Below are 13,524 nucleotides of genomic sequence, written 5' to 3'. Positions count from 1 at the left end.
ACAGCATGACAAAACAACTTATTAGGGCAAAAACTCATCACTAATGGGTCAGAATAGTGCTTTCAGCCTGGGTTAACCCCAGAAAAGCAATGTAAGGTCATCATCTGGATAATTTGATAAAATCCTTCCATTTTGGTCCAACAAATGCTTAACATCTCCACTGTGCCAGCTTAGGTGCTAGGTGCTGGGAATACAAAGATTTGACTACCACCCTTAAAATCAATTAGCTAGAAGGAAAGAGAGACCATTCCACAGGTGATTTCCAAACAACGTGGTAGGTGCAAAGACAGACATGTGTGCAGGCTAATACAAGAACATAGCGGGGAAAAAAGGCACCCAATCCAACCTGGGGAAACAATGCAAGAAGTGATTGTACCATAACACTTGAACAAATAGGAGTTAAGGTAAACATAGGAAGAGGCTCTAAAGATGTCAAGAAAACAGCATGAATAAAGGCTTCAGGTTTGAAACTAGTTGTCTAGTAGTCTGGAACGGCCTGAAAGTAAAGGGTATGCATGGGGGGAAGGCAAGTGTTGTGAGGAGGTGGCATGGGCAGAGGTAGGCAGACTAAAGAGGTTAACAGTCATAGAGGAGTCCGTATACCATGCCAAGATTCATGGATTTATCTTCTGGGAGGAAGCAGGACAGCTTAGGGTTAAGGGTTTAGAAGCAGACCAACTTGGGTTCCAACCCTAGTTCTACCACTTACTAACTATACACCTTATGAGTTACCTCCCTTTTTTGAGCTTCAGTTTCTTCACCTGTAATTTAGAGATACCTATGTTATAGTACTATTTGAGAAGTTAATGGGAAGACCCCTTGATATCATTCACTGAAAATGAGACTAAATGGAATTGGTGAGAATAGATGATTGCCCCTGTTACAAAGGCTTATTAGTTGTCCACCCAGGGTTAACATTTTAGTAGAGGATGGAAATGGCAAGATGAAGATACAATGAATTGTTCTGCAAAGAGCAAGGCAGAAAAATCAATCAAACTATTATGATTCAGATAGGAAATAAGGGTTCTACCTGGCATCTCACCATCAAAGATGGTGAAGGACAGATCCAAAAATTATTTAGGAAGAAAACTTGACAGGTGTCTCAATGACCAACTGAGTGTGGAAGAACTGGGTACACACAGGTAGGAAGATGAGAACAGTAGGGTAGGTGCGGTGGCTCACACATGTAATCCCAGCACTTTGGGAGGCTGAGGTGGGACGCCTCACTTGAGTCCAGGAGTTCAGGACCAGCTTGGTCAACACGGTAAAACCCTGTTTCTATTAAAAATACAAAAATTGGGCCGGGTGCAGTGACTTATGCCTGTAATCCCAGCTCTTTGGGAGTCCGAGGTGAGCAGATCACCTGAGGTCGGGAGTTCAAGATCAGCCTGACCAACATGGAGAAACCCTGTCTCTGAAAAAAAAGTAATAAAAAATAAAATAAAATAAAAATACAAAAATTAGCTGGGCGTGGTGGTGCATACCTGTAATCCCAGCTACTCAGGAGGCTGAGGCAGGAGAATCACTTGAACCTGGGAGGCAGAGGCTGCAGTGAGCCGAGATCACACCACTGCACTCCAGCCTGGGTGACAAAATAAGACCCTGTCTCAAAAAAAATTTTTTTTAAAAATGAGAACAGTAGACACTGGTCTCCAACTTTCAGCCTCAAATGATCCTCCCACCTCAATTTCCCAAAGTGTTGGGATTACAGGGTGTGAGGCACTGACCTAATTTTTCTAATATAAAGATATTTCTGAGACAAACAGCACCATAATAAATCATTGCTGTAGGTATTCAATATTGGTCTTCCCAAATAATAGTTCATTCTTTCTTGTTTTATAGTATCACCCATAATAATTCCTTTAACGTTTTATTTACTTTCCTTTTTCTTTCTAGACCTGTTGGAACATGCCTCACAGGTCACTAACACAAATATTAGTATTTCCAGGTTACATCTGACTCCCTGAAATCATTCTTTCTTGTTTTACAGTATCACCCATAATAATTCCTTTAACGTTTTATTTACTTTACTTTTTTTTTCCCTCGACCCGTTGGAACATGCCTCACAGGTCACTAACACAAATCTGAGTATTTCCAGGTTACACCTGGCTCCCTGGAATTGAGGTTAATAGAAAAAAAGAATATATCAATCTGATTTCCCCCAACCTCCAAAACAATCATATTCACAATTTTGTCTCAACACACATCTGTTTTTACTGCAACTGTGTGTCTTGGATGACTACATTTGTCTGTCTTGTTTCTATCCAACTTCAAGGGTCTCAAGGGATTTCCTGATATTCAAAAAGCATTTATTGAGAAGGGGGCAGGAAAACAATATTATAAAAGAATCACATGAAGACAGCCAGATCTGGGTTTGAATCTCGGTTCTCCTTCTTCTTGTTGTATCATCTAAGCCTCAAGATGTCCCCTCATCTGTGAAATAAGAACCTCAAAGGACCAATATAAAGATCAGTTAAAATAATGCATGTAAAGTGCTTAAGCGCTTGTCTTTCAGCAACCTCTCAAAAAACATTAGCAACCAGTCCACATGTATACACAGAGGTTCCAAATAGCTTTGTACAGTCTCCCTCTTAAATACAAACAGACAACCAAAGATAATCTGAGGAAAGCTTCTAATATGAAAGACAAGAGGCTAAAAAAGAGAAAAAGGAACTTGAAGGAAACCGAGACAATATTACCAGTATGCTCAGGTGATAGTCTGGGTGTGATGGCTCATACCTGGAATCCCAGCATTTTGGAAGGCCGAGGAAAGAGGATTTCTTGAGCCCAGGAGCTTAAGACCAGCATGGGCAACGTAGTAAGACCCCTGTCTTTGCAAAAAAATTAAAAAATTAGCCTGGCATGGTGGCGTATGCCTGTAGTCCTAACTACCTGGAAGGCTGAGGTGGGAAGATTGCCTGAGCCCAAGAGGTTGGTTGAGGTTGCAGTGAGCTGAGATCATGCCACTGCACTCCAGACTGGGACAGAGTAAGACCCTGTCTCAAAAAAAAAAGAAGAGAAAAGAAAAAAGGTACTGCACTCATGAAAAATACCAAAGGAATATTTAATAAATGAGAAGCATTCTGGAAATTATGTCATTATTTTTCATTAGGTAACTTAAAAATAGAGTTGGAAAATAAATTTGAGGAAATCTTCCAGAACTAGAATAAAATAACAATGATTTTTAAAGAAATACAAGAAATGCAGATTAATCCAGAAGGTTTAATATCTAACTAATCCCAGTATAATAGTGAAAAAGGTCCCAAGATGTTGCTTATGCTAGAGGCCTAGAGCAGGGGTCCCTACCACAAACTAGGTACCTGTGGCCTGTTAGGAATCAGGCTGCACAGCAGGAAGTGAGTAGGGGGAGGGTGAGCATTACCGCCCGAGCTCCACCTCCCACAGCTTTAGATTCTCATAAGAGCATGAACCCTATTGTGAACTACTTATGCAAGGGATCTAGGTTGCATGCTCCTTACGAGACTCTAATGCCTGATGATGTGAGGGAGAACAGTTTCATCCTAAAATGATTCATTCCCCCACCCCTCCACCCCACCTCACGCAACCCTAGTCGGTGGAAAAATGGTCTTCCATGAAACCAGTCTCTGGTGCCAAAAAGGTTGAGAACTGCTGGCCTAGAGAGAAACCATTCCAATGTGGAGAAGGACACATGTGTGTTGGATCCAGGGGAGGAAAGGAACTGATGAATTACCAATGTATTTAACTGTTTGAGGGGGATTTTTGAGAGCTAACAGAAAAGTTTAATATATAATAATGATACATACATTGTTGGGGGAATGAGGGAAAGTGTGGGGAAGACCAAACAAAATTAGTAGTTACTAATGAAATAAAACATTTTTTAAAAGGAACTGTGATGATAACACTATAGGGCTCAGCTGCTAACCTTGTTTTACTAAGTCATGACAATGAATTCTGATCTGTGATAGAGCTGACTGGGAAACGGAAGGATGGGGAAAGAGAAGATAAGTGTGCTTCAGAGGACATGGTAAAATAGCTAAATCCTCACCTACCAAATCAATAAGCTAGTAGATAGAGTCTGTAACCAAAAAGATCAAAGAACAGTTGAAAGAATGTTACTGAACAATAAAATACCACTTTGTACCCAGTAGGAAGGCTATATAAAAAGACAGACAAAAGCTAGGTGCAGTGGTTCACACCTGTAATCCCATCAACTTGGAAGGTAGAGGTAGGAGGATCACTTGAGGCCAGGAATTCAAGACCAGTCTGGGCAATACAGCGAGACCCAGTTGCTAAATAAAATAAAATTAGCTGGACATGATGGTGTGGGCCTTTGTCCCAGCTACTGTGGATGCTAAGGCCAGAGAATTATTTGAGCCCAGGAGTTCAGGTTTACAGTGAGCTATGACTGCACCACTGCACTGACCTGGGCAACAGAGTGAGACCCGGTCTCCAAAAATAATTTTTTTAAAAAAATCCAGACAGACAATAACAAGTGCCGGTGCTATTCACAACAGCAAAGACATGGTATCAACCCAGCCCATCAACAGTGGATTGGATACAGAAAATACATTACACATACACCACGGAACACTACACAGCCATAAAAAAGAATGAAATCATGTCCTTTGCAACAACATGGATGCAGCTGGAAGTGAATTAAAGCAGAAACAGAAAAGCAAACACCACATGTTCTCACTTACAAGTGGGAACTAAACATTGGGTACACATGGAAACGGATATGGGAAAAACAAACACTGGAGATAGAAGAGGGACAAGGGAGAGAGGAGGACAAGGACTGAAAAACTACCTATTGGGTACTATGCTCTCTACCTGGGTGATGAGTTCAATCATATCACAAACCCCAGCTCACACAATGTATCTTTTTTTCCTTTTGAGACGGAATTTTACTCTTGATGCTCAGGCTGGAGTGCAATGAATCTCAGCTCACTGCAACCTCTGCCTCCCAGGTTCAAGCAGTTCTCCTGCCTCAGCCCCCCGAGTAGCTGGGATTACAGGTGCACACCACCACACCCAGCTAATTTTTGTATTTTTAGTAGAAATGACGTTTCACCATGTTGGCCAGGCTGGTCTCAAACCCCTTACCTCAGGTCATCCACCCACCTCAGCCTCCCAAAGTGCTGGCTGGGATTACAGGCATGAGCCACCATGCCCGGCATATCCTTGTAACAAACCTGAACATGTACACCTTAAATTTAAAATAAAAATTGAAAGAGAAAAAAAATAAATAAGAAAAACAGAGAAGCAGTGTAAAAAGCAAAAACAAAAAACTTGCAGTTCAGAACTGGAGATAATGTCTTTGGGCCAAAAGCCGATCACTTTATGCTTATAATGCAGAACAGCTTAAAATGGCTTTTCCCCCTAAAGCTGAAATGAAGATGTTAAAACAATCCATCCCTTAAAACGAAAGGCATCATACAAAATTATATCTAAATCAGTAAGCAAAAAGATTACATAACTTTGAGAGACTGTAATGTGCAGATTCACTCACAATGCATGTCCACTGTCCTCAATGAGTCACTGACAAGTACAGTTCTGTAACTATGCTCATCTGTTACTCATAAATTCTCCAATTATCTACTGTCCAATTACAACAGCTTCAAATTCACAACATAGCACCTGTAACCGCCAGTGATTCTGTCAATTGTTAAGCCATGTCACCCATTCAGATGCCTCCTCTATGGGATAAAGGATAAGATGACCTAAAATTGACAAATCTCCCTGAAGGGAAAGATTGTAAAACTGGGCATCAACTTAGTAAAATGAGGGTCCACTGTCCATAAGACTAGTTTATTTTCCCTATAGAAAGGAAGTTCTTTAGTAATTGCAGAGAAGACTGAATTACAGACTCACTTAAAAAAAAAAAAAACTGGCAGAAATAACTCTGATTCAATTTGCCATTTTCTTTAATTTTTTTAATTCTTCAAAGACCTCCAAGTGATATAATGAAGCCTCATCTTAATATCTTACCAAGTTTGTACTGAAAAAAGACCAGCCATTAAAAAACAGCTTGCAAAATTATTTTACAAACTAAATGGCATGTTATTTATCAAGCCAATGTGCTTCATCAAAAAGATTCAATGTTCAGATTATTTTTTTGAGATGGAGTCTTGCTACATGGCCCAGGTTGGACTAAAACTCTTAGGCACAAGCAATCTGCCCACCTCAGCCTCCCAATAGCTGGGACTACAGGTGCACACCATCACACCTGGCTAAATACTCAGATTTAAGCAAAATTACTTAATGGCTGATGTGATGAAGCCAACACAAGCAACAATAATGTATCTGAACAGTTATATAACACTGAAGAAAAATGGACTGTAAATTTAGGAGCTAAAGCTGTAAAAAAACCAAACAAACAAACAAACAATAGCTCTTAAATTCCAATAAACACAACCTGAGCAACTCTTTCAAATAGTAGTGGCCTCTTTTTTAACTTTTCTTCTCTTTCTTCTAGTTCTCGTCGGTATTCTCTCATCCTTTCCTTTTCACTCTTTCTAAAATTAAATAAAAGGAATGGAATTTTAAAAGATCATCTAAGAAATAAGAACTTACATATATAACATTTAACTTATCAACTTGTGGCCAGGTGCGGTGGCTCACGCCTGTAATCCCAGTACTTTGGGAGGCTGAGGCGGGTGGATCACGAAGTCAAGAGATCGAGACCATCCTGGTCAACATGGTGAAACCCCGTCTCTCTAAAAAAAAAACACAAAAAATTAGCTGGGCATGGTGGTGCGTGCCTGTAGTCCCAGCTACTCAGGAGGTTGAGGCAGGAGAATTGCCCGAACCCAGGAGGCGGAAGTTGCGGTAAGCCGAGATCGCACCATTGCACTCCAGCCTGGGTAACAAGAGCGAAACTCTGTCTCAAAAAAAAAAAAAAAAAAAAAAAAAAGACTTATCAACTTGTACAAAGTCAATTAAAAAAAAAAGTAACATTTAACTTAGCTTAGCTGACAAATCAGAAATTATGAGCACAGTTTAGTTTACTTGATTCCTCTTCTATACTGGTTAATGCAAAATAAAATCCTAGGTTCTGAGATCACACATATTATGCTCTAGGAATAGTCTGGACACTTTGATTTCTAAAATCCTCAAGGCATAAATATATTAAAGGGCTTCAAACTAACCTGAAGAGATGAATGAAAGCCCTCTTGTCTCATTTATAAGCATATAAAACCAAGAAAATTTTGGAACAAATTAGCTATCGTCTCTGTAAGGAATTTCTTTTGAAAACAAGACCTTGCTCTTTATTATTATTTTGTCGTTGCTATTTTTGTTTGTTTGTTTTGAGATGGAATCTCGTTCTGTTTCTCAGACTGGCACAGTGGCTCGATCTCAACTCACAACCTCCACTTCCTGGGTTCAAGCAATGATCGTGCCTCGGCCTCCCAAGTAGCTGGGATTACAGGCATGCACCACCACACCTGACTAATAATTTGTATTTTTAGTAGAGACGAGGGTTTCACCACGTTGGCCAGGCTGGTCTCTCAAAGTGCTCGGATTATAGGAATGAGCCACCACCTCTCGCCTATTATTTCTGAGACAGGTTCCCACTCTGTTGCCCAGGCTGGAGTGCAGTGGCTCAATCATGGCTCACTGCAGCTTTGACTTCCTGGGCTCACGTGATCCTCCCACCTCAGACTCTCAAGTAGGTGGGACTACAGGCACATGCCACCACACCTGGCTAGTTTTTTAAAATTTTTTGTAGAGATGGGGGTCTCATTGTGTTTACCAGGCTGGTCTCAAACTCCTGGCTTCTAGCAATCTTCTTGCCCTGGACTCCCAAGGTGCTAGGATTACAGATGTGAGCCATGGCATCCAGCCTCTGCTGTTATTTTTTTCCCCAAAATAAGATCTCCCAAAGGTTAGTGGCAAAGTTAATTCAATGGGAGCAAGTCAAGGGAGAAATAAAGAGCATAGGAATATAACATAAAGAGAAACAGGAACCAAAATACATAAATTTACCGTAGTGTTCTCACTGTTTGGGCAAGATCCTATAATAAATTAAACTATGGTATTTTCTTTATGTAAGATGTAATTGCTACCAAAATAGTAACATTTAATGGATTGGGGAAAATAATTATACTTTTAAATGACAATTAGGCTTAGTTATACACAAGTTAGTGTTATGAAAAAGCTACTGGCCGGGCCTTGGTGGCTCACACAGGTAATTCCAGCACTTTGGGAGGCCGAGGCAGGTGTATCACCTGAGGTCAGGTGATCAAGACCAGCCTGGACAACATGGTAAAACCCCATCTCTACTAAAAATACAAAAATTAGCTGGATGTGGTGGTGAGTGCCTATAATCCCAGCTACTCCAGAGGCTGAGGCCGGAAAATCACTTGTATTTAGGAGGCAGAGGTTGCAGTGAGCCGAGATCAGCCACTGAGATCAGCCACGCACTCCAGCCTGGGTGACAGAGCGACACTCTGTCTCAAAAAAAAAAAGAAAAAAAAAAAAAAGGAAAGAAAAAATGTAAAAGCTACTAATAGTTTACTTCCTAAGGGTAGGTAATTTATTTCTAAGAAACGTTATGCTCAAGTTCATCAAATTAAGCTCCCTTTATCAATAGATTAATGCTAAATTACAAAAGAATACTCATTGTAATTAGAAGCACATATGTGTATTTAGAAATCAGACTAAAAAGTAATAAATCATATTACTTACCTGGCTTTGGGGGAGATATTTTCCTACTTAAACATCAACATTTTTATGTGCAACATCTGGAACACTGGTTTTCAAACTTGGTACTGCATAATTCTAGTAAAGGGGTTCTACGGATTCTATGAATACCTTTATTTTTATTTTTTATTTTTTTGAATTTTTATTTCCCAGTAATGGCTATAAGCAAGAGTATCTTGATTTTTATACTGAAACTAACAAAATGCAACACATACTACTAAACATTAACATATGTCCTAATGAACACATCACATAATGGAAGTTTAACGTCAATGTGTTAATTTGTGCTATCAGACTTCATGCAAACCTTAGAACAAAGCTCTTTGATATATCTGTGTACTGCAATCAAAAATAATATAAAGACCAAGATCAGATACTGGTATAAAATTATAGCTATTAACCAAGGCCACAATAGATGATGCTTTTATTCATCAACATAGCTTCACGGTTCTCACCATGAAGGTGAGTATATATGTTGGTTGTCACCATGAGGTGAGTGTGTGTGTGCTAAGCGTAAGTAACTGATGACAATTTAAATCCATAAACTGAAACACAAATACCATTTTCATCTGCTCATATTTTGCTATCTACTGATTAAAAAAAAAAAGAAAGAAAAAAGTTTGAAAACCAGTGGTCTGGAGGTTCCAGATTTGTTCATGATACCTGAGATATTTTACTCTGCATTTAGATATCTGAGCTAAACTTTGATGTGAGTCATAAGCCTTAGCCCGGGTTGTCAGGAGTTTCTGCAATTCTTTCATTCTTTGCTTCTGTTTAGTTAGCATCCGATTTCTCTCTTCTTCCAACATTTTCTTTTCCTCAAGTGATCTCCTGAGGGTAACAAACTAAGGCTTAATCCACTTGAAGCCAGTGAGAATGTTGTTTAGCAAAGATTTAACATGGGATAATTCAAAATTTGAAAAAAGGCAACCTTTTTTTTTTTTTTTTTTAGACGGAGTTTCACTCTTGTTACCCAGGCTGGAGTGCAATGGCGCGATCTCAGTTCACCGCAACCTCCACCGCCTGGGTTCAGGCAATTTCTCCTGCCTCAGCCTCCTGAGTAGCTGGGATTACAGGCACGTGCCACCATGCCCAGCTGATTTTTTGTATTTTTAGTAGAGACGGGGTTTCACCATGTTGACCAGGATGGTCTCAATCTCTTGACCTCGTGATCCACCAGCCTCAGCCTCCCAAAGTGCTGGGATTATAGGCGTGAGCCACCGCGCCCAGCAAAGGCAACCTTTTGAAAAGGATCTGACTTGTAAAACTAGAAATCTTAAGACTAATATTTTCTAATCCCCCAAAATTTATAAAATGAAAAATATATTCATTTCTTAGAATACCCTCTGATATATCCTATATTATATAATAAAATATCTTATAGATACGATAATAATTTCTATGTATTTTCAAATTTACAAACATAAATTCCATAGAGCTGCATACACTCATCTGGCAACCATGAGTCATTCAGTACTGTGTCTTAGTTACTTACCTTATGGCTTGTTCTCGTTTTCTGGAAGATACTGTGGGCACTGGAGGGTTGCAGGCACAAGGCACAGGCTTTACACTTGCACATCTTACTGGTGACTTATACCTTGGAGACAAATAAGGCCAACGAGTTTCTTTTAAATTTTCTTCATCTGCTTTGATGTCTGCCAAAATTTTTTCTCTTTTAGTAGATGCAGGTGGAGATGTATGAAGATCAAATGGTTTACACACCGTTAAGAGTTTTGGAGACTCATGTTTTGAGAGGTGTTTCTGATCTCTCTCAGGAAGGGCCTCAAAATCAGGAGTCCGGCACCTAGCCTTGTGTTTACACTTCAACTTTACAGCCTGTTCAGGACACCTGGGATTCCTGCATCTGCAAGCTGACCTAGAAGGCAGAGAAGATGAGTTCTGTAAATGCTCCTGGGCTCTCAGCTGCGTCCTAAGGTTTCGATAGAGCTCTTCTTCTTTTAACTTGTCCTTGGTAGTTGAACCATAAGTAGATCGAGGAATGGGTCTGGCTTTAAATCGATTTGTTTTCTTTTTAGACTTAAAAAAGTCTCTCAGCTGCTTTTCCTGGGCTGCTCGCTTCTGCTCCTCTCTTGCTATAAATTTAAATGGCTTTTGTGAGGCCAAAAGAGCTTCTTTGTTTTTCTCCTTCAGAGACCTTCTCCGTTCTTCTTTTTGCTTGATTAAATCATGGTAAAGGGGGAAAAAGACAAACGCAGGAACTGGATTGGCTCGGAATTTCTTCTTACACTCTGGATCCTCTTCTTGCTTTTTGAGCAGTTTATGCGCCATTTCGATATCTGATTTAGATTTCATGGACTCTTCTTTTTTCTTCTGTTCTCTTATCATCATTTGAAAAGGCTCTGGTACTGTAATCGTGGGCACCCATTCTTTTCGTTTCTTCCTTTTTTCAGCTGCTTGGAAGCCAGTATCTTTACAGCGAATATAATCTTCAACACAAAAATCTGTCCACATGTTGTTGATGAGCTCCTTAGCATAGGTCATCATTTTGTCTTTCTTAGGATACTTTTTTTCTAGGTTGGGCAACTCCTCTTCAGAGGAGGACACATATAAGGAGGAAGACTGGCCTAAATCAGGCTCTGAAAATGATGTCATTAATGAGACAGGGTGATAGGAGTTCTTTTCTAATGCAGATCTAAATGAGAAGAATAACTAGGTTATACTTTCAGTTGTATGTGACCAAATATAAAAATTAAGAGTGACATAATTTCTTTTTTTCCCCCCCGAGATGGAGTCTGGCTCTGTCACCCAGGCTGGAGTGCAGTGGTGTGGTCTCAGCTCACTGCAACCACCGCCTCCCAGATTCAAGTGATTCTCTTGCCTCACCTCCTGAGTAGTTGGGACTACAGGTGTGTCCAACATGACCAGCTAATTTTTTTTATTTTTAGTAGAGACAGAGTTTTACCATGCTAGCCAGGATGGTCTCAATCTCCTGATCTCATGATCCACCTACCTCGCCTCCCAAAGTGCTGGAATTACAGGTGTGATCCACTGCACTCAGACAAGAATTACACATTTTCTAAGATCAGGGTATGATCAGAAGAGAGAAGCCGTAGGGCTTGTAAAAATCATCACTTTTATTTGGAATAGAGCTGGGAGATACCCATAAATTATCTACTTTGACTCCTTCATCTTACAGAAAAGGAACCTGAGATGGCAGAGGCTCCTTGTGTCTCACCTCTATTAAATTCTCCCCAAGCTTTCCAGAGTCACTGTCCTGAAGCATATATCTGATTATGTCACTCTCCTGCTTGAAACTTTTTGATAATTCCTCACTGCTATGAAGTTAAGCCTAGATTACAAGCCCTTCAAGACTGGCTATGCCTATCTTTTCAGTCTTACCCCTCCACTGGCTACCCCAGTCCCCATTCTGCATTTACATGCAGTCCTGTGAAGTTCCTCACACACACTATGATTTCTTATGCCATCTTGCCTGTGCATATACGGTTTCTGCTGCCTAGAAGGCCACTACTTATTCCTCCTCCAAGACTGAACTCAGATGTGACACGTTAGTGGAAAAGTCTGGCCTGCATCCCTCCGAAAGTCTGGCATGCTCAACTACTTCTTCCTCTGTAACACTCTGTTACATCATGCTGTAATGTAATTTTTTATTCTTAGCTAGTCTCTAAGCTCCTTGAGGGCATCTTGTTTTTGACTCCTTAGTGCCCAGGCATAATCTGGCACACAGAAGACATGCAAGCATCGCTGACTGATAGATGTGTAAGTCTCAGAGCAGGTAAGTTCACAGCAGAAATGGGTCTGGAAATTGCAGATTATTTTGAAAACATATATCAGATTCATGTCTCTTAGTCCAGAACTCTTTGTACTAAATCATTAATGAGCTCATGTTAATCCATATATTATAAAGAGCTTTTAAAATTAAACTTTTATGTTTATCATTTAAAATGGCTCAGATTAAGTTCTGTTTGTTTTGTTTGTTTGTTTATCATTCGAATGGCCCAGACTAAGTATTTTGATACATGCCCTCAGTGCTATAGGTAGGTCAGAGATAAAAGACCAAATGGCCATTAAATGACCCTCAAACCAAAAGGTCACCTAGTAAGCTGATAAGCCATTAAATATTTTGAATACAATCCTATTTCCATATAGCATTAAGAGTACAAAGGGATTTAAGAGAAAATATTCTGAAATAACTTTGTTCTGTCCTTTTAAGTATACGTTTTATTTTATAGTCCACAACTAATACTGAGTTACAAACTTACCTGGAAGAGTTACTAAGAGAGTCTTCCCTGATGACCAATGGCTGAACTTCCTTTAAATTTAATTTATCCTGGTACATTTTCTCTAATTTTGCCATGGTTTCTATGTGGGCAGCCTTCAACTCTTCTAATTTCTTGAAATACTCCTCATTAGAGTGGTAAATACCAGAAAAGTTCACAAAGTCCTCATAGCTTCTCGGTGCATGTTCACTCACCCCAGAAAAGTTGGTGTTAAAATCGGCCTGGTGGGGAGAAAACATCTGTTATATGGTAACTGGAACTGAAAGATAAATTAAGCTGACACTGATCCAAAATGCTGCTTCTTAAAGAGACCACCTAGTTAGGTTATACATTACTTATGAGCTATGCACACAGAATGAATTATAGGTTACCTGTGGACTATGTACATTTTCCCCACTGATATTCTAAGAATAAGAGGGAGCGAGACCAAACTGTCAGAAAATAAATATTATTTAATCCATTTGAAAAAGGATGATTAGATTCCCAGATCAACCAACAAAAGGTATAACAGGATAGAAACCAACCACCCTTTACAAAGTATTTCTCTAAGGAGCCTCCTAAGTTGTAAGTTTTAACTAAG

General features: G+C 39.7%; 1 protein-coding gene across 6 annotated transcripts in view; it reads right to left on the bottom strand.

The window, feature by feature from the left end:
* FAM161A (FAM161 centrosomal protein A) overlaps window positions 1-13,524 on the bottom strand; it is a 36,458-nt gene that overhangs the window by 7,963 nt on the left and 14,971 nt on the right. For 3 of the 6 annotated variants that reach the window (XR_012517704.1, XM_074399422.1, XM_039464018.2), the window contains exons 2-5: window positions 12,927-13,165; window positions 10,181-11,338; window positions 9,349-9,516; window positions 6,398-6,497 (exon numbers count right to left, since the gene is read on the bottom strand). Coding sequence is in view for 3 of the 6 variants with exons in the window: in XM_074399422.1 (XP_074255523.1) it covers window positions 6,398-6,497; window positions 9,349-9,516; window positions 10,181-11,338; window positions 12,927-13,165 (1,665 nt within the window). In the remaining 3 variants the exon portion in view is untranslated. Of the gene's footprint in view, window positions 1-2,739; window positions 6,498-6,555; window positions 9,517-10,180; window positions 11,339-12,926; window positions 13,166-13,524 lie in introns of all 6 variants that reach the window. The other 3 variants (XR_012517709.1, XR_012517710.1, XM_074399428.1) reach the window with 3 other exon arrangements.

Source organism: Saimiri boliviensis, chromosome 1, assembly GCF_048565385.1.
Source record: "Saimiri boliviensis isolate mSaiBol1 chromosome 1, mSaiBol1.pri, whole genome shotgun sequence".
NCBI lineage: Eukaryota > Metazoa > Chordata > Mammalia > Primates > Cebidae > Saimiri > Saimiri boliviensis.
The sequence above is the reverse complement of the archived record's forward strand: the minus strand, read 5'-3'. Positions and strand labels throughout refer to the sequence as shown.